The 27,395-nt window shown below is 41.0% G+C and overlaps 2 protein-coding genes across 2 annotated transcripts in view; both read right to left on the minus strand.

Moving 5' to 3' along the window:
- LOC138978214 (protein Wnt-4-like) overlaps positions 1-3,797 on the minus strand; it is a 112,887-nt gene extending 109,090 nt beyond the window's left edge. Inside the window, exon 1 of the mRNA XM_070350879.1 lies at positions 2,723-3,797. Coding sequence (XP_070206980.1) covers positions 2,723-2,811 — 89 coding nt within the window. The 5' untranslated portion in view covers positions 2,812-3,797. The remainder of the gene's footprint in view (positions 1-2,722) is intronic.
- Positions 1-27,395, minus strand: part of LOC138978212 (uncharacterized) — a 448,901-nt gene that overhangs the window by 254,990 nt on the left and 166,516 nt on the right. The gene's annotated exons all lie outside the window — the stretch shown is intronic.

The following is a 27,395-nucleotide window of genomic DNA, read 5'->3' on the forward strand; positions in this document are numbered from 1 at the left end:
GTTCACACTTGTTTCAATATACATTCTGAAATGATCACAGACAAAATATTAGCAACATTTTAGCGAAGTCGATTTTCAGGGTCAATCGCTGTCGGAAGACTTAATTTTCTCGGACTTTTGGAAGACACGGAGGAGGGTTTCCATATTTAAATATAAATATTTTGGCCTCATATCATCAGTCTGACATAATGAAAGGGTTTCGACCATTGTTTTGCTTCAGAGCAAATACTGACAAAAAGAAAAATTGACGTTTCCTATCATTTTCAAACAGACAGGCGGCGAACAAAGTATAGATCATTACTTTGCTTCCCAGAAAAGACTGACAACATGAAACGTTGACGTTTCTTATCATTTTCAAAGAGACGGGCAGCAAACAGAGTATAGATCATTACTTTGCTTCCCAGAAACAGACTGACAACATGAAACGTTGACGTTTCTTATCATTTTCAAACAGACAGGCAGCAAACCGAGTATAGATCATTACTTTGCTTCCCAGAAACAGACTGACAAAATGAAAAGTTGACGTTTCCTATATTATTCATTTTTAAACAGGCAGGATCAAAGTGAACAGAGTATAGATCATTGCTTGGCTTCACAGAAACAGACAGGTAAAAAGAAACGTTGACATTTCCTATGTCATTTTCAAACAGACAGGCAGGGGAAAAAGTATAGATCATTCGCTTTGCTTCACAGAAACAGACTGACACAATGAAAAGTTGACGTTTCCAATATCATTTTCAAACAGGCAGGAAGCGAACAGAGAAAAGATCTTTGCTTTGCTTTAACAGAAACGGTCTGACAAAATGAAATGTGGATGTTTCCTATCATTTTCGAACAGCACAGACAGGCATGCAGCAAACGCACTGTGAGTGAACGTGTTTCGTCAAACTTAAAACGTATTAGCTACACAGCAGGCGTCGCCTCACTGATCATTTAAAGCTCATTAGCTTGGGTCTGCTTTTGTTATTATTTTGCACTGTGGTTAGAAAAAAAGAAAAGTTTCAAAGTTTTTAAAGCCATGGGTGCTTGCTTCACAAAAATATTCAAAAATATATTTTCATGTTTGCAAAGCGCATCATTTTAGGACGCTTAATCATAGAAATACATCACCATATGTATACATTTTTGTTATCATATAAAGTAAAACAACACAATCAAAAAAATCGCTGAAACAAGAAAATTGACAACAACGACTTTCAATAAATGGATCATTCTAAATATTGTTGGCAATTTACATATATTTATAAAATATTCTCTTTACAACAAAATACGCGGTTATATTGACTGTATACTGGTTACGGATAAAGGGATGAAAACAAGTCGATGATTTTCTTGTTAATATCGAATTCTCCGAAATCATGCAGTCTCGCTGTTATTATTAATTTTGTCTTTGATTATCTTTTCACTGGCATCGCATTGTGTGTGTGTGTGTGTGTGTGTGTGTGTGTGTGTGTGTGTGTGTGTGTGTGTGTGGGCGTGTGTGTGTGTGTGCGTGTGTGTGGGTGTGTGGGTGTGTGGGTGTGTGCCATGGATCACATTTCTTGTGAATGATCGTTTATTGTACCTGGGATACACGAAAGAAGCTACAGGAGAAAATCAAAGTATAGGCAGAAAATGAGGAAAGCTAAATTTATATAGGTGTTTTAAATCATGCAGGGAAATAATAAAAACTCATATAAAGGAGAGATTGAACTAAAACTCAGTTACAAAACGGAAACAGACGAAATTCAAACTGACGAAAGGAAAGAGAGAGAGGGTCAGAAAGAGAGGGGGGAGGAGGAAGCCAGCCAGCCAGCCAGCCAGCCAGCCAGCCAACAAGACAGACAGACATACATAGACAAGGACAGAAAGTGCCATACACACACACACACACACACACACACACCCTAACACTATATATATATATATGTGTGTGTGTGTGTGTGTGTGTGTGTGTGTGTGTGTGTGTGTGTGTGTGTGTGTGTGTGTGTGTGCATGGCACTTTCTGTCCTTGTCTATGTATGTATAGCGGTTTCATAAAGCAAAAAGTATCAAAAACCAATACTCCACTCAACGAGACTAATTTTCAATGACCCAAAACTCGTATAAGGCCAACAGCCAGAAAGCTTTTCATCTTGTAAAACGCACACGGCTTCAACGAACGTCGGTTCAGGCAGAGAAATACGCTAAAAGTCACAGTGATTAAAAACACATCCGTATCATTTTTCCTTTCATCAGGTCGCGGCGGTGATCTGATGAATGCATTGCTGCAAAGGTTTAATAACCAAAGACGAAATTATATATCAGAGTTTAGTCATCCTGTGCGTATCAGTGTGTGTGTGTGTGTGTGTGTGTGTGTGTGTGTGTGTGTGTGTGTGTGTGTGTGTCTGTCTCAGTGTCTGTCTGTCTCAGTGTCTGTCTGTCTCAGTGTCTGTCTGTCTGTTTGTCTCTCTGTGTCTGTTTGCGCTCGCGCGTGTGTACGAACCTGTCACGTGTCTTTGTGAGTGTGTGTATGTCTGTCCGAGTCTATTTGTCTTTATGTGCGTTGTCATGGTATACACGCGAGTGTCTGTCAGTCCCTTTGTTTTGTTGTATAATCTGTTCATTCATTCTCTTCCTTTCTTCCCTTCATGCCTCAAGAGAGATAGGCGACACAGAAGGGGTATAATACATTTCTCGTTGGAGATAATAAAGATGTCCACATCCATATAAATATATATATTATATGTCAATGTATACTTACAGCCAGCGCACGCCTTCCGCCGGTCTGCGAGAAAGATGGAGGACGACAATGATGACCAGCAGAACCTGAAGCACAAGATTCTCCCTCATCCTCTTTGGCACTCCCAAGCACACTCCCACCCGCGCACTCCTGGTCTCTCACTCACTGACGAACGCACTCCCTAGAGAGCTCTTGACACACACTTCACACGACCCCCCTCCTCAGTACTCGTGGGGGGTGGGGGACACTGCTGATACCCCCGGGTAAGGCCCGGGCCCCGGGTGGAAAAATCGTAAGGTCCTGCTGAAAACGGCCGTGGGATATTCCATCACTTTTTCAACACATCCGTCAGAAAAGACGAAAAACGCTGCGAAACACTATTCACTGCACTGTGACTAAAACCGACCCGTCTGACCGAGACACAAAGCGAAACACTTTATGAAGAAAATCCCACTGAGGGTCAATAAATCCAAGTGTTGTTTTGAAGGGAAGAAGTTGGTTATTCTGTGTTGAATCGAGTTGATTGATAAACCAGAAGTAGATCTGCTAGCAAATTAGCTGGGTTTAAAGATATGAAACAACTCCCGAGACTGCATTACATTAATTTAAAACTGAGGTAGAAAAAGATTTGTCTGAAATCCAACGGCGTGGTAATTCGTAAACTACTCGTTCTTTGTAAAATTGACGTTTTCCGTTTCAAACATTAAACAATTATTCTCGATGAAATGGATGTATATTCTTGTATAAATATATTTTTGTTTTTATAGTACTTCCTCAAACCGATCTGTATTCGGTAACTATTTTAGTCTCATCACAAGCAAACAACACAAAAAGTACGGAGAAACTCAGAACAACGCACAACTTGGGAACAAATTTCACTCCAACGCTCCACTTGAGAAACTGACACAACCACTAAATCGCTCAGGCCGCTATGCAATCATTCGGCGCACTTGTCAAAGAATGTCGCAGACTACACCAGAAAATTACAGTAAAAAAGGTCGGAACTCCCCCAAAAGTGTGAGGAAATGAAGATGGCGCGTCGCCCTCCGTGACAAAGTGTAGACAGTAATTGGCCAGAAACCGGACAGAGAGTCGTGTTTATGCCAAACTTTGCCAAACTCTCACTCACTCTCCGCGCGCGCGCCGATCGCAACTTTTCACTCCGCACGACACATCACAGTTTGAAAGGGGGCGGGGCTTAAGGCGGTGCCGAACCGCTGTGTGGTGTGATTGACAAGGTGATTTGCATAGAGAGGACCGCCTTTACCGTTATGAGGGAGCCCGCGTTTTACGCGACGGCGCCTTTGATGAAGTTTTCTTCGGGCGATAACTGAACTTGAATGAAATACAACGCTGTATCGTAACCAATGAAATTATAGTCACAACGGTTAAAGCGTGAGAGCTCAGCCTATCTGAAGCCGAAGAACAAAATAAATTTAAAAAAAATTAAACTGTCTTCACTAAAATGTATACGTATAAAACTACGTCTCAGAACAAAGATAAGGATGGAATTCTGCCTCTCCAGTCAGTGAAAATAAAGATCTTCTAGACTACGCTGCTCGGCTTTGGTGAAATCTAGTGAGGCCGTATCTCTCTTAAATACAGACAGGAACGCTGAACCACGGCGGCAGTGGTAGTAAATTAATATGAGATATTAATCTCAAGTTGAGATATTCTTCGTTCTGTAATTAGAACATTTCCGACAAAGAGTCACATTTTGTTGTATTTTCTCACTTTTCGAGATATTGTTTTTGCAACAATCATTTCTCATTTTCTGTGCGCACAGGGACAGAGATGAAACTTGCAGATTTGTTTTAATTTCATGAATATAGTTAAAAAAAAAAACAACAAAGGATTACTGTACTCACCAATACAAAAACGACACAAGATGACCACAGTCACTTCGTTGTTTAGATTTCATGAATATACTTTTAATCACTACCCCGTACGTTTACTGGATATACGGTGAGATTATCGAATAAAGAAGCGATTATTTTTAAGATCTGACTTTTGTTAATGCTTTTGTGAGGGATGTGACTGGAAAAAATCTTCCTTTCTGTGCGGTTTTAATATAGTAAACACATTTTATTTTAGTGTAAAATGTGTACGTTCGATATAGATGTACTGAATTGTTTTTAATATTTTTGTTAAAGAGAATCGTTATCTTCTGATATGATTATATATGATATATTATAATAATAACATAATTATCATACTGTTCCCAAAAACTCTCACCCTCTGCTGTTGTCTACATTTTGAGCGCTTGTGCGCCTTGGTTTCTTAGTAATAGGAATATAGCATCCAAGAAACAATGGGATTTTTACATGTGCAACAATAGTAAATGCAGAACCCATCTCCTAGCGCCGGAGAGAATAACAAGCAATGAAATGAGGATATTACAATAAGGCCAAACAAAAATATATGTTGGTCACAGGGTAACGTGACCAAAAAGGATAGGGTCGGTAGGTCGGCTTTTTATTTTTTAATTTTTTTATTTAGTCGATTTTAAAGGAGGTTACTTCACTTAGTCTTGGTATGGTTCGCAAAATGTGCCAAAAGTTTGTTTTGTTTTGAGAAATGGAAAAAACGTTTTAGGGTCGGCGGGAAAAAAATAGGGTCAGTCGGGTTACCCTAAACCAACATATATTTTGGGGGGGCCTAAGCGACTTCTTTTGATTAGGGAGCAACAATAAGACTTCTTCTGTTATATACAAATACATGTATATATAATAAAAGGACTTCTTCTTCTTAGTCTTCTTCCGCGTTCATGGGTTGAAACTCCCACGTACACTCGTGTTTTTTTTTGAACGAGTGGAATTTTACGTGTATGACCGTTTTTTACCCCGCCATTTAGGCAGCCATACGCCGTTTTCGGAGGAAGCATGCTGGGTATTTTCGTGTTTCTATAACCCACCGAACTCTGACATGGATTACAGGATCTTTTTCGTGCGCACTTGGTCTTGTGCTTGCGTGTACACACGGGGGTGTTCGGACACCGAGGAGAGTCTGCACACAAAGTTGACTCTGAGAAGTATAAATCTCTCGCCGAACGTGGGGACGAACTCACGCTGACAGCGGCCAACTGGATACAAATCCAGCGCGCTACCGACTGAGCTACATCCCCGCCCGGACTTCTTCTATAACTATAAGGCTCCTTCTTATAAGTATATATAGGCTACATGTAACAATAAGATCAATCAATCAATCAATGAGGCTTATAATCGCGCATATTCCGTGGGTACAGTTCTAGGCGCTCTGCAGTGATGCCGTGTGAGATGAAATTTTATACGACCAGTAGATTGCAGCCATGTCGGCGCATATTTACCTTTCACGGCCTTATTCCAAGTCACACGGGTATGGTAGACAATTATTAACTGTGCCTAAGCAATTTTGCCAGGAAAGACCCTTTTGTCAATCGTGGGATCTTTAACGTGCACACCGAATGTAGTATACACGGGTGCCAAAGATTGCCTCTTTTTACAAGGATATAACAATCAGACTCCTTTCCTCCAACAACAAGGGATGGTTTAGGGCAAAAGGCTGTCCACAACGTAGACTTTTTGTAACTTGCTCTTTTAAGCATGAAACGTTTTCGAATTGCCATCCGTTTTGTGAAATGAACTGGAAATAAATCCCTTTATTATGTCCTGTTGAGGAGGAAAACTTGGCATCGGCGCGGCCATTTCTAGTACGAACCTCTGTGATGTCAACTGTAGCCGACAACGGCAGTCCATTTGTGTGTGTGTGTGTGTGTGTGTGTGTGTGTGTGTGTGTGTGTGTGTGTGTGTGTGTGTGTGTGTGTGTGTGTGTCGAGTCTGCACGCGCTCGTGCAATGATGTTGTGTGTGTGCGTGCCACGTCCGTGTGTGTGTGTGTGTGTGTGTGTGTGTGTGCCAGTGTGTGTGTGTGTGTGCCAGTGTGTGTGTGTGTGTGTGTGTGTGTGTGTGTGTGTGTGTGTGTGTGTGTGCGTGCGTGTGTGAACAACAACAAAAATGATCAAATTTAGTATATATATATGCACACGTGTGGAGCTCAATCCGTCAAAGACTGTCATTCAAGTATTTTTTTTTAATTATTTGTATTATAGAGAGACAGAGAGGGGGAGAACGCCCCTGCTCCCTTACACACACAATGCAGGCAAGTGTTCATTCATGCCGTACTCACCTTCTTGACAGATGACTTAATTCAATGACTGTAGGCGGGGCCCAGGGCGTGGTCTAGACCGATGATTGACAGTTGCGGGCTTTCTTGTTCAGTGAAAGCCTCATGGTGGCCGTCACGACTTGACTTGATTGCAATCACTGAGTTACCTTTAAACAGTGCTTTTTACATTTAGTCAAGTTTTGACTAAATGTTTTAACAAAGAGGGGGAATCGAGACGAGGGTCGTGGTGTATGTGTGTGTGTGTGTGTGTGTGTGTGTGTGTGTGTGTGTGTGTGTGTGTGTGTGTGTGTGTGTGTGTGTGTGTGTGTGTGTGTGTGTGTGTGTGTGTGTGTGTGTAGAGCGATTCACTGAGACCAAACTACTGGACAGATCTTTATGAAATTTTACATGAGAGTTCATGGGAATGATATCCCCGGACGTTTTTTTCTCTTTTTTTGATAAATACCTTTGATGACGTCATATCCGGCTTTTTGTAAAAGTTGAGGCGGCACTGTCACACCCTCATTTTTCAATCAAATTGATTGAAATTTTGGCCAAGCAATCTTCGACGAAGGCCGGACTTCGGTATTGCATTTCCGCTTGGTGGCTTAAAAATTAATTAATGACTTTGGTCATTAAAAATCTGAAAATTGTAAAAAAAAATTTAAAAAATTTAAAACGATCCAAATTTACGTTTATCTTATTCTTCATCATGTTCTGATTCCAAAAACATATACATATGTTATATTTGGATTAAAAACAAGCTCAGAAAGTTAAAACGAAGAGAGGTACAGAAAAGCGTGCTATCCTTCTCAGCGCAACTACTACCCCGCTCTTCTTGTCAATTTCACTGCCTTTGCCACGAGCGGTGGACTGACGATGCTACGAGTATACGGTCTTGCTGAAAAATTGCATTGCGTTCAGTTTCATTCTGTGAGTTCGACAGCTTGACTAAATGTTGTATGTTCGCCTTACGCGACTTGTTGTTTGTTTGTTTGCTTTTTGGAATATTGTCTCAGTCAAGTAACCGACCCCCCCCCCCCCCTCCCTTCCCCCGCAGATCAGTCCCACCCCAACACCCCAACACACACACACACACACACAGACACATACATACACACCCACACACACACACACACACACACATACACACACACACACACACACACACACACACACACCACACACACACACACACGAGTACAATTTCGAAAAAGACAACAGCATCAATATGTAAATAAATTCTTTCGCTCGGCTTCCTGACGAGTGGACGTAAACTGATAGAACTATCAAGATAAGTTTTGTGTGACTATTTTTTTGTTTGTCGAAATATCTGTGAATGTATTGTTTTGTCAATAACAAACGTTCCAACAACCTACCTTTCTTGTTTTTTGATTCATCAACAATGTTTTTTGTTTTTTTTGGGGCAATTGATAACAGAAAGTTTTTTGGTTTTTTGTATGTGTCTAAGTGGAAGAATGCCTGACTTTGTATAAAAGCTTGGACGAACTTGTCATGGTGCAAATGATTAGGGGAAAAATAAAAAAAATGTAAAAAAGCAAGCAAGTTGAAACATTTATTTTTTGACTTACCGAAACATTTACATTTCTGAATGTTTCTTTTGTTTGTTTGTTTGCTTAACGCCCAGCCGACCACGAAGGGCCATATCAGAGCGGTGCTGCTTTGACATATAACGTGCGCCACACACAAGACAGAAGTCGCAGCACAGGCTTCATGTCTCACCCAGTCACATTATTCTGACACCGGTGTCACGATTTCATCTTTCGCCTGTGTACATATTTCCCCCTCGACATATACTCAAGACTGAAATGTTGTTTCCTGGTAAAATTAAGAAGTGAAATTATTTATGGACGAAAAGCATGTCAGTTTCTTGCATGTGAAGAAAATTGGTGGTAAAATGTAATAGATTTCACCCCCAAAATCGAATTCTTCGAAAACGTGTACTGAGTGGTTACGTCCCTTGAGTAAGAAGAAAAACATTTTAGGATGAATCAAATTTCTAAGTTAAATAAAACAAATTGGTTGGACAAATTTGGCCCCATGAATGTAAGGTACACAAGGTCGCTCATCAGTACTATCGAAGGGTGTTTTTTTTGTTCAGTGTAGAGTTTATACTAGATCAACGAGGCCGAGAAGCGAAATATCAACACGGCGAAAGATGAAAACGTCACACCGGACCAACCAGTCCTAGCACTGACCCCATAATGCCAGACGCCAGGCGGAGCAGCCACTAGATTGCCAATTTTAAAGTCTTAGGTATGAGCCGGCCGGGGTTCGAACCCACGACCTCCCGATCACGGGGCGGAAGCCTTACCACTAGGCCAACCGTGCCGGTCTCTGCATGTTTCGTTTTGTCCAAAGTTAAACGTTCCAATAACTATCCTTTCTTATATTTTTTTGTTATTATTCTGAATTCAGTTTGGACCGTCCAACAGCAAATCTCTTTCGGGTTTTTCATTGACCATTGCAGTTTAAATGATCGCTTAACTACGTCACACACAGAAAGACAAGCAAACAACAGAAAATCAGAACGGACAGCACGTACGCACACGCACACACACACACACACACACACACACACACACACACACACACACACGGGCAAGCAAGCAAACAGAAATTAAAACTACCTGCGAGAAATGGTGAAAAACAAACAAACATACAAACGTACAAACCAACAACGTAAGAACGGATATAAACGGGCAAACAGGAATTCGGAAAGTCGTTCCTTGAATTGCAGGTAAAAGATTCAGCTTTGGTAGAACACGGGACAGAGGAAAGCCACAACACAAAGCGATACAGCGTAAGGGGGTGGGGTGGGGGAGGAGAACCGAGCAAGATCAAAAAGCAGGTGGGGTAGGGAGGGAGGCGGAGGAGAGAGATCATGATGGCTGATAGAAAAATAGAGGGAGGGGGAGGGGGAGGGGGAGGGGGAAGGGGGTCCTGAGTCGGTGTAGAGAGGTGGCCCGGGGGGGGCGCAGGGTGGGAAGGGGGGGGGGGGGGGCGGAGGGGGATGCTGAAAAGCACGATCAAGATGCTAGAAGGTGGAGATGTGAGGCAAAAGGGGGGAGGGGAGGGGGAAAGACCATGATGGCGGTGTTGAGGTGTAGAAAGGCTATTGGCCGTGACGCGGGCGACGAGGCGCCATAAACTTTACCCACACCAACGACTTTCACAGCACCGGACACCCGTGTGGCCTACTTGCTACGCTGTGCAGAAAGAACACTTCAAGTCATTCCCACTTCCCTGCTAACAGTCGACTCTCACATCTGTTTAACTGAGCACGAAGTTGACTTTGCTTACACATCGCGAAATCTTTTTACCGAAAATTCAGCGCCAAAGCTAGGTGCACAGCGAGCTTCGTGAAATAGACTTCGCCCATGTAATATTAGGCTCTATAGCGGTATACCTCTAGATTAAAGGACTTCTCAGGCTGATCTTCAAACTTAGCATAGCACGGAATCATCATCATCATCATCATCATCATCATCATCATCATCATCATCATCATCATCATCATCATCATCATCATCATCATCATCATCATCACCTTCATCTGTCCCTTGACTGAGGCAGTCGTCGAGAAGACTTGAAGGCAGAAGAAGCAGAAACCCTTCTCCAGACCGTTCTGTTGGGGGCTGTCGACAGAAGGCCAGGAAAGTTATCCTGGGTCAATTCTTTGACGTTGTCGTACCAGATCTTTCGTTGTCTCCCGCGTCTGAGTCCTCCTTCGACTGTGCCTTGCAGTTTGGTTTTGGAGAGGATGTCATGCCTCGTGAAGTGGCCCAAACCACGCCAACGATACGGAACTATGACGCGGGTGGTTTATTTATTAATTGGCCCAAGTGCCCTTTCTAAGGGCGAACACAATTTTCAACTTATTTAACAACAGAAAGAGACAAATAATAAAACGAATAAGCGAGGTTATCAAATCTGAAGTGTACAACTCGACTTCTCAGTAATGTGCCTTTTGATATCATTTGGACATTACATTTCCTGTAACTGAATGTACCTGCTTTATTTTTCAAAACCGCAAGTCCACGAGACAGTGTACGCTGGCTGTGAACACAAAACTAACGACACAGAGTCAGAGAATGAGTTTTGCAGAACTAGATGGTCGTGTGCAGAAACAGAGCTCATTCAACGACGCACGTGGTCCACTGCGCCATCGCGGAACTCCCAGTTGTGACTGAGCCACGCTCGTCTGGAGGCTGCGATAACTTGTAGCGCTTTTCACGTCAGCGTCCGACCGTCGAACAGGCAACGATCGAAGGAGGACGCAGTGTTCACAACTTGTTACAAAGAATGGGTTCAAAAGCGGAACACTTTAGTTTACAGTGTATACTGGCGTATTAGCACTCCATTTCCCAAATATGCTCTTGTATTAGGGGACAGAAATAGCAAATTAGCATAGCATAGCATAGCATTTACAGTGTATAGGCTCTACAGATTTCCCTGCGCGCGATCATTGTTCGTCGGACGCTGACACTGATGAAAAGCGCTGCAAGTTATCGCTGCCCTCGTGGTCTGGAAAGCAAGTTTGGGGGATTGAGGTTTTGATGGCGTTTTAAACAGGTCGTCAAACGCGCACCTCTATTTCCCGGAAAGTCGGCAATGACTGCCTTCTGGCCACCCATTTGAATGCCTATGGCTTGTGCTGAACAGCGCAGTTAGCGGATCATAAATCGAAAGTGCGTGCATATTTTAGGACAACACCATGATGGTTATGACAGGGAAACTGACGGTGCACGAGAACCCGGATGCAAGTAAAGATAATAAAGGCTAGACTAGGCTAGATTAGGGGAGGGGGGGAGGCGATAAAAAAAACTTCATTTACTACAAATTAGCATTTATCAATGCCAAAGAAGAAAGGTGTGGGTGTGGTGGGGGGTGGTTAAAGTACTAAGACATATATTGTAGAAAAGGGAAAATCAGTAGGGCCTAATGATTCTGGAGGCCTGGTAGCTCAGTTGCTAAAGCATCGGACTGTCGGTCCTCATGTCACAGGTTCAAATCTAGGCCGGGACTGACAAACACGGGTCAACATTTATGTGGTGACTTAGAAACGGTATCCATATTCAACCCCGTGTCACCGCCATGGCAAGCCAAAGACCTCGGCCAGACGTGTACAGTGTAGGTGGCGGATAGCACGTATGTAACCATGCGCACACGTGGCTGGGTAAGCGCGACTCCTGTGGTATGTTTCCAAGAGGAGAGATGCTCTTCTCCCAAGAAAAAGCCTGGACATACATCGTAATTATGGTGACCCAATCATTCTTTTGGGAAGGACTTTGGCGGTTACAAGTAAAGTACTGCACTCCCTATGATCACTCTATGATCGTCTTCACGCGTGTGTTAGTCTTCATTTTTAGCATCATGATTGCGTGCATACGAAGACATAATGTGTGCCATCAGTGTGTCAGTGTGTTTTGTGTATGTGTGTGTGTGTGTGTGTGAGTGTGTGTGTGTTTGGTGGGTGGGTGCGTGCGTGCGTGCGTGCGAGCGTGTGTGTGTGCGTGTGTGTGTGCGTGTGTGTGTGCGTGCGTACATGCGTGCGTACGTGCGTGTATATTTCTGCGTGTGTGTAAACGCATGGGCGCAAGACCTGCGTGTGTTGTGTTTGTTTGCTGTGTGTTAGCTCGTGTCAGTGTGCGTGCGGCTGTGCTGTCTCATTCCTTTCTCTTGTAGCTTTCCTTTGATGTCGTCTTTCCCCACCCCTCCCTCTTGACTACAAATTGCATGTGAGCCAGAAAAAGAAAGACAGGGGAGAGAAAATACCAAAGTCAGTTCCCAACGGTTCTGTGTTCCTGCCTCGCTGTATAGTAGGCGGAAGTGGTCAAAATTGTATTCAAAAATGTGGTTAGCCTGTTCAGTGTGCTATTTTTTCTGAAACGAAGAAGCACTATGTCAAAAGAATGTAAGTTCATGAGATGTTTCCGTGGCTGTTTCACTCATACAAACTATGCCAACAAAATATTGCATCCATTTCAGTTCGTACGCGTACCCAAATTAAAACATTTAGAAGAAGAAGACGTGACAGCCGCTCAAACTCAGTGATTAGGGTACCCCAAAATTGACATGACAAAAAGGTACGGTTCCAATTCAAGGGCAGATCCAGGATCTTAAGGAAGGGGGGCCACACCCAAACTTTTTTGCAGAAACTTGAAGGCGCGAAGCACCTGAATCAAGGGCGCGAAGCGCCCGAACACGCTAGGGGGGTCCGGGCGCATGCCCCCCTGGAATTTGTTTTTTCAAGGAAGCAAAATGCTGCAATCTAGGGCCACCTGAGCTCAGAAACTGTTATTTAATCATCTCTGTCTTTCTCTGTCTCTCTCTCTCTCTCTCTCTCTCTCTCTCTCTCTCTCTCTCTCTCTCTCTCTCTCTCTCTCTCTTTCTCTCTCTCTTTTTTTTGCGCCCCCCCCCCCCCCTAAATCCGCCACTGCAATTATAAAATCGACAAAACTTCACAATTGATAAAGCTCAGCAATAAGAATTCGGAAATTCAAAGCAATTGTCCATTCAGTACAGGTTGTTTTATTTTGCTATCTTGCGTATTTCTTGTGTTATGTCATTCCTACTGATGCAGGTGTCGATTGCATGAGCGGTCAAAAACAAGTTTGTTCGACTATGTTGAGGGGCACCATGACAAAAAGCACTGTATTTCAGCCAAGACCGAGTGGACTGCTTCGAAACTGTCAGAATCGAGACATAAATATGTGTGCACAGAGTAGTTCTCCTACTGTTGTCATGAATAATGCTGCTGATGCTACTCACCTCTTGTTGTTGTTGAGTCGTGTGTGGTTTTGCTGAATGATTCAAAAGTCAGCACACAGGGATGTCCTTCGGCGTCGTCAAACGCCTAAACATGTAGCTGTCATTTCTCGGCAGACTTTGCCGAACTTTGTCTTACGGTGGGGGAAAGGTGATGCCAAGCAATCCCTTAAACTTCCAAAAATGACAAAACTGGACTTTCAAGGTGATTTGGGCAAATTCGCAGGTAACATCACGGACATTATAGAAACCACTGGTCTCAGCAGTAGCGGGATACGAAGGAGACCCTTTCAGGGGGAAACTAATGGAAGCTGATCTCGGAGTCCTCAGACCACTTGAAAACTCATTCTGTTTGTGTCGGTGCGCCCCCTCTCGCTCAAGTGTCCCCGTCTGTTTGAGAAAAATACATTCTGTGGATCCCTTCCTCACACTCTGGCACGAAACACAGTCTGTAAGAGTATGGTGTGCACAACAACTGACATACACCCATTCACTGACACCGGCTGGTTTTTGTTTTGTTATTATTTCAGAGGGGGGGGGGGTTATGATGTGTGGGAGTGAGAGGGAGAAAGGAGTAATTGTATTGGGTGGGGTTAACAGGCTTGGGGATGGGTTGGATGTCGATGTGTGTTTGTGTGTGTGTGTGGAGGGGGGGGGGTTGGGGGAGATGAGGGGGGGAGGCGTGCTAGCGTATGTGCCAGTGTGTGTGTGTGTGTGTGTGTGTGTGTGTGTGAATGTGTGTGTGTGTGTGTGTGTGTGTGTGTTGTTTATGTGAGTAGCCTATGTCACAGTATGTGCGTGACTGTGTGTGAGAGCGGGGGGAGGAGAGAGACAGAGAGAGAGAGAGAGAGAGAGAGAGAGAGAGACACAGAGAGAGAGAGAGAGCGAGAGAGAGACACACACACACAGAGACAGAGAGAGATAGACAGAGAAAGAGACACACACAGAGAGACAGAGAGAGAGACAGAGAGAGATAGAGACAGAGAGAGACACAGAGAGAGAGAGAGAGAGAGAGAGAAAGACAGAGAGAGAGACAGACAGAGAGAGAGAGAGACAGAGAGAGAGACACAGAGAGAAGTCTGAAGTCTGAAGTCTGAATGTTTTAATGAGTAGGCCTTGGGCCCTTTTCATGGAGATGAGCACATCTCAAGCACCAGCATACAAATGCACATAGTAAACAAAAACAAGAACATCCTACTCATTATATATAATCCTATTCCAATAATTCCGGTGTGCTTTTCACACACTTGCGCGTACATGGGTGTTTGTGTTTGTGTGTGGTCATATGATGGTGTGTGTCTGTGAGTATATGTTTACGAGCGCGTGTACATGCTTTGTAAGGGAGTATCGCCCTGTTTTGTTTACGGATTACGGATTACGAATGGAAAGCGTCTTCATGACAAATGTAGAAAAACGTAGCAATAGCGGCTTACTAGTGTTTGAAAACAGCATGGTTAATTAAAACAATGATGGGATTCTAGTGTATTTTCGTGGAATATAATATTCTCTTAACTCAGCATATTTAGGGCATACTAAAACAAAGTGGACTTCATCTTCAACACTGCCACAACAAAATGGACAAGATAAATCAGCGGAGGTTGCATTTAAATTAAAGCGAAATCGATGCACTTTCAGAGGAGATACTACCAATCTAAGCCCTAATCAGAAGATTTCTAGCTTTAATCCCCGAGTACGCAGTACTAGGGTCCTGCAGACATTAATTGTGTGTGTGTGTGTCTGTCTCGACTTAACAGCTTATTGCTGGGAAACTACTGGGCGCAGTTCGTTCAAAAGTTGATACACTAACTTGATAATAGGTCCGATTGATCGTATTAAAACTTCATAATGTTACCTGGGACCTAAATGCCAAATAAATCACAAACACCACTCTTAACGGTGGGAGTTTTTGCGGTGGGAGGCTGGTCGCACTTTTTTGCGAACAGCCTGAACTAAAGGGCAGACTTGGGCGGCGAACACGTCACGCAGTGACGAGAAAAGCATGATTTCAGTGCAAGCCAGACAACGGGTGGAAATGGTCTCGGCAAAGAAATTACAATGCAGGGTTTGGTCTCGGTGAAAGAGAGACAGAGAGCACGAGAGAGTCTATGGCCAAAGTGATCCGGGTTCGATTCATTTTGTGCACATGTGTTAGTGTTACTGTTTGTGTGTGTGTGTGTGTGTGTGTGTTTGTGTGTGTGTGTGTGTGTGTGTGTGTGTGTGTGTGTGTGTGTGTGTGTGCATGAGTCTGTACTCGTGTGTGTGTGTGTGTGTGTGTGTGTGTGTGTGTGTGTGTGTGTGTGTGTGTGTGTGCAAGAAAGAAAGAGAGAGAGGGAGGGAGTGAGGGAGAGAGAGAGTGTGTGTGTGTGTGTGTGTGTGTGTGTGTGTGTGTGTGTGTGTGTGTGTGTGTGTGTGTGTGTGTGTGTGTGTGTGTGTGTGTGTGTGTGTGTGAATGTCTGAAGAGTACTCCAGCGCGAGCGTTTTTTATATGTTTCAAATCACTTAAATAGTTGGATAATGTCAGGGTTGATTTGAAGGTTCTGTGCAGAGAGAAACGTTCACTTCCTTGTGCATTTTCAAACCAGGTTTGCTTATAGGATGAAATAAGTGTTTCTTCAAATGCTGTCAGGAACGCCCTCTCATCGCCAACACCTTGGTTTTCCCATACTTCATCAAAACCGTACATGTACAGAGTGTAACAGATCGAGGAGGCCCATGTTTTCTTATTTTGTTCATGGAGATATTTCAGCATTTTATACGCCTTGCTCGGAAGGCGATGATGTGGCATCCTCAATATACGTAGCCAAAAACGAATGCATTTAACAAAGCTGTTTATAAACAAGGGGTAGCTTCCCGTTTCTCCATAGACCATAGCATTTGGTGTTCTCATACTCGTATTCAAAAAACTAAATGAACTCTCTCTATAGGTGTATGGTCTGCTTCAACCCCCCAAACTTTGGCACCATATGACAGCATCGGTTGAATCTGTGAGTCGAAAAGCTTGAAAAAAATAGCTGGAGATCTGTCACCCAGTTGCCATAAACATTTTAGAATACCAATGACTCCCTTTTCCCCTTTTGCAGCAAAATCATTAAGAGTGTGAGAGAAGGACAGGCGTGTAGACAACCATACTCCTAAATACTTATACATGTTCAAAACGCTCATAGGATGTCCACCATACACCCATCTTTCTCGCAAGGCCAAGTGACCACCGTTCCGAAAAACAACAATATTAGATTTGTCTAAATTAACTTCAAGTCCAAGACGTCTAGACGAATCCCACAGAATGTTTAACTGATTCTGGAGCCCACATACAGAATCTGAAATAAGAATAATATCATCTGCAAACATCAGAATGAGTATTTCCAAAAAGTCTGGAATAAGTTGAATACCATGTTTTCCCTTCTGGACAATATCATTAGCTAGCTCATTAATTAGTAGAGAAAACAAAACTGGACTACAAATTTCTCCCTGTTTTAGACCCCTTGGGCACATAAAGGAGTCCGAAAAATACCTTTCATGATCGCACTTTCGCTTTTACCACGTCATACATACAGCTGAGCGCCTGGTACATCTTACCTTTAACTCCATTTTTCTTCAAAGTTTTCCACAACGTAGTTCTTACAACTGAATCAAAAGCTTTACGAAAGTCAATAAAAGCAACATACAACTTCTTGTGTGTCAATAACTGCTTCTGTACTAAAGCTTGTAGTGTAAAAATATAATCAACGGTACTATAGCCTCTGCGAAAACCAGCTTGACTCTCATTTAATACTTTATGTTTTTCGATCCAATTCGTCAATGTGTTGTTCAAAATGTAGCTATACAATTTGCTGCATATACATAATTATGAAATACCTCTGTAATTATCAGGATTATTCTTATCACCTTTCTTGTGAAGGGGATGAATTATGGCTTCCGTCCATACATCAGGGTAAAGTCCTGACGTAAACAATTTATTGAAATATTTTGTGAGAAACGGCACAACAGCTGTGGCGGAATTCTTGAAGAACTCCCCAATTAAATAATCGGGTCCTGCAGCTTTACCATTCTTTAATACTCTAATAGCTTCTTTTACTTCGTTTTCAGTGATGACACGTTCAAGCGCATCCATGTCATACATCTCCTCCTCATCATCACCATCAGATACCCGATTAACACCATCCTCAACAAAATCAGTATGATCATTATTTTCTTTTGTAAAAGAGTTAAACACATTATAAAAATGTTGATACCACTGTTCTGTATTAATGGAAATCACACCTGCCACCTTAGATGCCAAAGATTTGATTGTTTTCCAAAACAATTTAGGATCACTACTCCCTTTATCTAAAGACTCCATAAGAGACTGACGATGCGATTTTTTCTTTTGTCTAATAAGTTCATAATAGCTACTTCTTTTTTCAGTATAACAATCCTTGTCTACACGGCCGCTATGAAATAAACGAAGATTTTGTCTGAGATCTTTTCTACTATGGTAACATTCTGAATCGAACCACCTTTGTTGTCTGTCTTTTCCAATATACACTCTTTTTTTCATACACTCTCCTGCCATCGTCATTGTTTCGTTAAATTTACTCAGAGATAAATTGACATCAACTTCTATTAATTCAGTGGCATCTCGGAGGCGGGCCTGAATTTCTTCAGAAGAGAATGAGTATACAAACGAAATCGACTTTTCAATGATCACACCAAACAAACTTTTCAATCTTGACAGCCTTAGAAACATAATTACACTCAGAGTTAACAAAAACATCATTTGGCAGGAAGATCATTTCCACAGGCATGTGTTTGGATTTATTTTTTTCAGCTACGTTTAAGTGAAACAGAAGAAAACAAATTTCTTGACACAATAAAATAGTCAATTACACTACAACCCGATGTTGAAACATAAGTAAAGTTACCGTCCCCTCCTCCCTTTCCCTGCATACCGTTCACAATAACAAAGTCAAATTGCTCACAAACATTCAACAAAATATAAACAACGAAGTGACTGTTGTAAGATGAACAAAGTTAAAAAAAAAAAACCAAAGGATTACTGTACTCACCAATACAAAGACGACACAAGACGATAACGAATTTTCGCTTCTGGAAGCTTCATCAGGAAAAACAAGAACACTAAAGACAACAAAAAGACGCAACACGGAACGAACAAGGTTTGAAAGAAAATGGAGGGGAAACACGCAAAAAGGGGAAGGAACTCTAGGCAGAGAGCGAAAGAGAGAGAGAGAGAAGGGAGAGAGACAGAGAGAGACAGAGAGGAGAGAGAGACAGAGAAAGACAGAGACAGAGAGAGAGAGAGGACAGAGAGAGACAGAGAGAGAGACAGAGAGAGACAGAGAGACAGAGAGAGAGAGACAGAGACAGAGAGACAGACAGAGAGAGAGACAGAGAGAGACAGAGAGAGAGATAAAGAGAGAGAGAGACAGAGAGAGAGAGAGAAGGAGAGAGAGAGAGAGAGAGAGAGACTCGGACAGACAGACAGACAGAGTGAGACAGACAGACAGACAGACAGACAGAGTGAGAGACTGAGAGAGAGAGAGAGACTGAGAGTGAGACAGACAGACAGACAGACAAACAGAGAGAGAGACTGAGAGAGAGAGAGAGAGAGACAAACAGAGAGAGACAGAGACAGACAGAGAGAGTCAGAGACAGAGAGAGACAGAGACAGAGACAGAGAGAGAGAGATGCACTGCGGTCATCAATTTATATTCCCTTTTTGAGATTAAGTCGCTGAAGTTGTTTTTTTGTGATTTGTAGTTTCTGTCTTTCCGAGGCTTTTTGTTTTGTTTGTTGTTATGTTTTGTTTGTTGTTTGTGTGTTTTCCGGTATTTAAGCATAACACAATACGCGACTGAGCGGCATGTTATACGAGCAGTAAACACTTCAACATTTTTTTAGTATACGAGTGTAAACGGCAGAATAATGATTTTTGGCTCGTCCCACACAATGAATTTATACATGTATTTAGGAAAAGCGTCACATACCATCTCCATTTACATCTTGGATCATAGTTCAGTAAACGGCCGTTTCAGCCGTACTCCCCGGGCTTTTCAAGAGGGGGGCGATGCTTTACCACGTGCTCCGGGAATGGGCTTTTTGGACGTAACGTGCATGGGAATGGGGAAATTCTCGTAGCGTGCACCGTGCATGGAGCTTTTTCGTAACGTGCACCGTGGATCACCGGCACCAGAGACATAGATGGCCTCAACTGACGTGCACGTGTGTTACGCGTGATTGTTCTGAAAAGTGACTACTACATGATTGTTCTGAAAGTCCACTATTTATTTCATCGTAATCATGTGAGCCCCCATACGTGATTGTTCTGAAAGCTTACTAATTTACATGATTGTTCTGAAACTCTACTAAAGGTAAACTTGCTTCACCCGTGAAATGTTGTCAGATATGGAACAATATGTATACCCCTGCCCAACGAAGTTGGAGGGGAGTATACAGGATTCACCTTGTCCATCTGTCTGTGTGTATGTCTGTATGTATATGGAACAATATTTTGATACAATCTTAAGTGATATTGATATTTATACCCCAGCCCAATGAAGTTGGAGAGGGAGAGTGAGAGAGAGAGAGAGAGAGAGAGAGAGAGAGAGAGAGAGAGAGAGAGAGAGAGAGAGAGAGAGAGAGAGAGAGAGAGAGAGAGAGAGAGAGAGAGAAACATTGAAACATTGAAACATTGAACTTTATTACAGGAAAGATAGCATTAGGTCCGTAGGACCTTTCTTACAGCTAGTCCTGATCTAAGCAAAATGGTTATAATCGAAATGGGAATACATAGGAACAAACTTTTTATGATGAAACGCAGACACACGCAATAATAGTAATATAAGAATAAGATCATTTTTTATCGACATGTGATATACAGATATACAACCATACATTATCAGAACACACACACACACATATATATACACGCACACGCACACGCACACACACACAGAAGATCAACTAACTTATAAGGCAAGCCAACATAACACGACACACTAACCAAATAAAGGATCAGGTAGCAAAGTTTAAAAAAATAAAAAAATAAAAAAATAAAAAAATAAAAAAATATAAAAAAAATAAAAAAAAACCGTTCATGACCTAATATATACCATCTTAGATTATGAAGGAATCACCATGCCAATATAAAATGCAGTAATACTATCTTAGATACTAGAAGGAGTAATACACGAGAATGTATTCTTATCACACCAAGTTGACGCAAGACACATACATGCACATTTTCAGAAGGATAAAAGGCACACATACGTTTGAGCAACCAGGCACATTACATTAAAGTGATGTTTGAATGTATTTTTGCAGATGTGTTTTGAATGTTTTAAGGTTACTGGTCGATTTTAAGCATGTAGGTAGGGAGTTCCAGACATAAGCTCCCGAGTATGAAAGACTAGTTTTAGAGAGAGAGAAAGACAGAAAGACAGAGAGACAGAGAGACAGAGAGAGAGAGAGAGACACAGAGAGAGAGAGATAAACAAAATACTCCCCCCCCCCCCTACACACAAAAACGAAGTATATTGTCTCGCGTGCAAGAACTTTATAGCCCAGACGTACTCCCCACCCATCTCGCAACCCCGGCCATCTCCTCACGTCTCTCATCCCCTCTCCAGTTGAATGTTTAGTTCATAAAAATAAAAAATAAAAAAGTTTCATATGTGAAAATTATTTGTTGTGCCTTTCGTCTTTAAAGGGACAAAAAGTAGCTTCCATTTTCCCTTTTTGCCATGCCTTTCGATCCATTTTGGTGATCTAGCCACCTAAGCATGACAAAGAGGAAAAATCAAAAGTTTCCATGTGTCCCTTTAAACCTGTAATTCGAAGTTTGAGTTGGGAATACTCGAGAAGAATCATTACATTTTTTAAGATGATAAATAATTTTTGTCTTTGAACATTTAATTTCTATTTTGAGTTGAGAACAACAAGAAATTCCTCCGAGGTAGGAAAAACACCCCCGTTGGTCAAAGGGAAATAACCATTCTCACTGCCACCAACTGAGAAGGTTATTTCCCTTTGACCATTAATATGTCCCTCTATAAGTCCTTGTAGAATCTTAATCCACCAATAACTCCCTAACCGTGTGTTTGACTGGTCCCTATTTTTGTAAGGACCGTCTCAGGAATGTATAGAACCTGTTCACCAAGTTTGGTGACGATCGGTCCGTTCATTCTTGAGATCTATATGCGAACACAAACACACAAACACACAAACAAACAAACAAACACATCGACCGAAACCTATACACACCCCTATACCGGGGGTGTAATAAAGAAGACATGTTCACTGTATGAAACGTATTACTTGTTGAGTTTGTATTCATTGGGCGGGGGTATAAATATCAATTTCACTTAAAGGCACAGTAAGCCTCCCGTAAACCACCACAGAGCTCCCCGAGCGTCTAAATACAGTACAAGCATACTTCCATTTGAACGCTCACCGAACGGGAACATCCTGGCTGCTTTCTGTCGAGCGTGAGACATTTTCCAAGAATTTATTTTCGTAGACCCTGTTCCGTTAACAACAACGGCGCCTCGTTTTTGCGCTAGACCTAACTTTTAAAATCTAAATAATAAATTGACAGCTTGTTACACAAACATTCTTTAATCATAAAAGAATTCGTTTTTCATCAAGACAAGATCAGAACAATTCGAAGTTGTGAAAGTTTAAAAAAAGAAAAGCCCGGAAGCAGGGTCACGCAAGGGTCGTAGCAGACGACGGCCGGTTTATCAGTGCAAATCGCCGTTCCTCTCAACAGTCAAAAGCCATCGCTAGAGTTCTTGTGAACCACAGCCGTTGTTTCGTGCATAAAAAAACGTGCTATTGTAGATAAGCTCACGTCGAGTCGCATTCAAATGACTAACTATGACGATTGCATTGTGAAAAGGGAAAACTGGATCACACGGGTTCACGATGGCTCAGGGGTAAGATAAACCACGCAAAAATAAATTCTTTGAAAATTGTTCGCTCTTTACGGAGGGCACCTAGGATGTTCTCAATTGGTGAGTGTTTAAATGAAAGGGTGTTTGTACTGTGTGTAAAAGCCTGACCGTATCTGTGATGGTTTACGGGAGGCTTACTCTGCCTTTAAGATTTAGTATCATTGTATCAAAATATAGTTCCATATACATACAGACGATACACACAGACAGATGGACAAAGTGAATCCAGTATACCCCCCTCCAACTTCTTTGGGCAGGGGTATACATATTGTTCCATATCTGACAACATTTCACGGGTGAAGCAAGTTTACCCTTAGTAGAGTTTCAGAACAATCATGTAAATTAGTAAGCTTTCAGAACAATCACGTATGAGGGCTTACATGATTACGATGAAATAAATAGTAGACTTTCAGAACAATCATGTAATACTAATAGTCACTTTTCAGAACAATCACGCGTGACACACGTGCACAGACACCCCCCCCCCCCCCCCCCCCACCCGCATGGTGACCCTCTTTCAAATCTGTCAAGTTGTTTCATCTGCTAACATACTCGTGTTTTTCTGACTTCTTTATTCGCAAGAAATAATGTTTTACTTCAAATAATTGTGCAACAACTCTTACGCAAGATTTCAGTTTTCGCTTTCGCTGACTGTATCCAGGCATCTGAGGCTGTCAGTATCATGATCTACGCGAGTTTTATTATTCCCACTTGGCTTATCCTCATTTGGCGAGACAAGGGAAACTACTCTTCAACCTCTTAACCGGAAGTGTAAAGGTTGGCATGCCATCGATGTAAACATTTCTGTGGACGTATTTTCATCTAAAACTGATACAGTAAGGTTGCTTTTATTCCGATATAAAGTTTAAATCGTAGGTTCTATTTTAGCGTCTTTATTGGCCCAAGAAGAGTATTTCGTGTCAAGAACAGACTTCTTGCAGCTGTTTTTTCGCCTCAATATCAGTGAGCAAATTTATCACAGTTATGATATAAATTCCATATTTTTACCATGATCTGGCATCCACACTCACATAATCCCCGTATTCCGCATATAAATTAGTTTGCATTTTCTTTGAAAGAACTTTACAACAGCAAGAAGAGATTGAGAGAGATCCAGAAAGAGAGACAGACAGAGAGAGAGGGTAAGAGACACAGAGAGAGTGACTTTGTTATCGAAAGTTCTGTCTTTTTATACCACTGTTTCCATAAAAGAAATGCGAAAGTTGTACTGCGTTTTGTCAGTCAAGTAGCAAATTGATATTTCAGAGATATGGAAAGGTCTGAATGAACTCTGCAAAAAGTGAACGGAAACCTGATCAGCCACGCAAGATGTCGGGGAACCTCTCTGTTGTGGCCTTCGAAGGGGAGCTGAATTCAATTGTCAAAGAGGTAAAAAAAAATCAAAAGTTATCAAATATTTTGCTTCTATAATTTCAGGGAAAGGGACTGGTGCTAATTTTAGGCTGGAGATACATTTCTGATAAATCTGCTAGTATATATATTGACTTTTAAGAAATTAATAAAAGGGAAAAGAGAACTCATTCCTTTGTGACAGTGAACACTGTATCGGCTGTTTTCAATAGGTGCCATGAGTAAATGCTTGTGTTTTAATCATGCTTTTTTTTCAAGAAAGAAGAACTTTGATTTTAGGGAGACTCTAACCATTTTTCAAGCAAGTAATGTGTTTTTAAATTCTGAATAATATTACTGCATGGTCCACTCGCTTTTTGATGTCATTGATGGAAGCATTTTCATTTTCGCTCATAGCACTAATACAGTGAGAACAACGCTGCTTATATTGCACTGACTATTCAATCATTAAAGAGTATTGATTTTGGTAGTCCCTTTATCTCAGTTAAATTTGTTTATGTCTTTTTTTTTTTTTTTTTTTTACTGCGACATTTTTAATACTCATATCAAAATAAACAAAATATTCGGTGTCAGACCATGCTTTCTATGTCCTAAAAGGCATTTAACTGGGCTCTTTAACTAAACTCAGCAAACAAATTACTGCGACATTTTTAGTACCCATATCAAAATACAGCCGCACTCGCCTAAACGAAACACGCTTAAGCAAAAAACTCGGATATCTGAAATCAAAACCAATTCCCCGCCAGACCCCCCTCTTTGTAAGACTATTTCTTTTTTTTTTTTTTTTTTGTTTTGTTTTTTTCAAACAATTTTATTCAAATAAATAACAACAATTAACAATATCTCATACAATGAGTTAAATACAACAATTAACAATATCTCATACAATGAATTAAATACAACTTATCGATTACAACAAGCTAACTTTTCTTTAACGTTTTGTTCTTCGAACACTCACACAAAAATGCTTCTTATCTGTAACTGCCTATCAAAAATACTTTCCAACGGTAAAAACGAATTTGTTTTTTTATATATACTAACGCACATCTTTCCGATTAAGATAATGTGGTTCAATTTATACATAGTTGCCTTTTTCACCATTACAAAATGCATACCAAATAAAACATCACTAACTTTCAAAACAACCTTAATTTCTAAAGTACGAAATATAAATTTTTCAATAAACTTCCAAAATGTGTATACAACCGGGCATTCAAAAAAGAAGTGTTCAATGAAATCAGTTACATCACAACAGTAATTACATTTATTAGTTTCCGTTACTTTCATTTTACACAGGAGAATGTTGGTCGGATAAATGTTGTGCATAATTTTCCAGTGTAAAACTCTTAATCTAGTCTCTTGTGTTGACTGATAGGCAACTATCCAAGATCGTTCATCAATTTCTACATTAAACTTTCTCTTCCAAAATCCTCCGGAACATGGTACATCTGTTTTCATATTGATAATCTCTTTCCTATATTCTCTGGCACTTAACACATTTTTGCCGTTAAACAGCGGTAAGGTAATACAAGCATCATCAGTCATATTTACAACATTTTTCCTCATAAATAATGACACAGCAGCTTTTACAACATTATATTCAAGAATTCGGTTTGGTGAATATCCAATCAGATCACAAATATCTTGATATGATAATATGTTTCCCGAACGTACAATGTCAGTTATTACCAATACACCTCGTTGTATCCAACTTTCAAAAAATAAAACTTTGCCACTATACGTTATGCATGCATTATTCCATAATAAAACCGGCCCGATTGTCCCACGATCGTAGTGGTTATTATCCAGCCAATATTTTAATACTGCTTTCCAAAAGTGTGATTTCACTAGGTCTAACCCTTTAAATCTTGCACTGTTTACATTCGATAAGAAACATTCAAAATGCTTTCCAAAACGCAAATACATCATCTTTGGAGTAAAACTCCAATTATCATTTTCATTTGATGTAGTTAGTTGTGAAACCCATTGTAATAAAAAAGAAATTTGCATTTGCCTAATATCGATCATTTTTAAACCACCTTTTTCAATTTCAAAACATAAAACGCTTCTTTTCACCTTTTCAAAGGCCTTCCGATTACAATCTCTTTTTCGCCACAAAAATCTAAACAATAAGGTATTGACTTCATTCAAAACACAATCAGGTAATACAAACGCTTGCATAATATACACAAATTGTGAAATTAAAAACGTTTTCACAATACATATTTTCCCTACAATGCTCAAATTTCGCTTCTCCCATGCACAAATCAATCGCTTGATATTCCTTATTCTTCCAGTCCAGTTATCTTCTACCAAAGAAGCACTCTTATCATTACAAAAATATACACCCAAAATCTTCAACTTCTTCTTCCAGCCAAAATTATAAAATGTTTCATCACAATGCTTCCTACTACCCAACCACATCGCCTCAGACTTTCTCTTATGTATCCTTAAGCCTGAAAAGCTCGAAAAGTCATTCATTATATCAAGTGCATAATACATATCAATCTCATCCTTTAAAAAAAGGGTGATATCGTCTGCATACAGAGCAATTTTAATAACGGTTGCAATATCAACATTATTCCATAACGAAATTCCTTTAATACGTCTACACTGTCTTATTTTTGATGCCAACAATTCAATGGCCAGTACAAAGGCCAAACATGAAAACGGGCACCCTTGACGAATCCCGGCTTTCACATCAAAAAAATCAGACAACCATCCACAATACTGCACTGAGCTAACCGTGTCGTTCATTAACACAGTCACCCATTGAACAAATTCTGGCCCAAACCCGAATTTTTGAAAGGCTTTAATAATAAACTCTTTTGAAATACTATCGTACGCTTGAACACAGTCAATTGCGACCAACAGACCAGGTTGATTTAACTCGTGTGATTGTTCGATTACATCATCAATTAACCTTAATATTGTAGATACTTTTCTGCCTTTAATATAACCGACTTGATCTTTCTGAACAATATCACCAATAACGCTTCCTAACCTTTTTGCCAAACACTTGGCTATCAGTTTATAATCGCTGTTTGTAAGGGAGATGGGTCTCCAGTTCTTTAATTCATTTTTAGGCAACTCCTTTCCCTTGTGTATAAGGGTAATGACAGCTTTGCGCTGCGTGGAAGACAATTTTCCATCGTCAAAACTTGCATTAAAAGACGCAATTAACAATGTTCTGATGCGGGTCCAAAACACTTTCAAAAATTCTACAGTAATACCATCAACCCCAGGGGCTGACCCAGATTTCATTTGTTTAAGTGCAGCGAGAGCTTCGTTTTCAGTTATTAGCCCTTCACACTCATTTCTTTGAAAATCTGAAATCTGTAATGTTGTCACATCAGATAAAAACTGATCCACCTTCTCGTCCATGTTTTCAACGTTTACTTTTTTTTCTGTACAAATCAGCATAGTAATTCTTTTGCG

Source organism: Littorina saxatilis, linkage group LG10 (assembly GCF_037325665.1).
Source record: "Littorina saxatilis isolate snail1 linkage group LG10, US_GU_Lsax_2.0, whole genome shotgun sequence".
NCBI lineage: Eukaryota > Metazoa > Mollusca > Gastropoda > Littorinimorpha > Littorinidae > Littorina > Littorina saxatilis.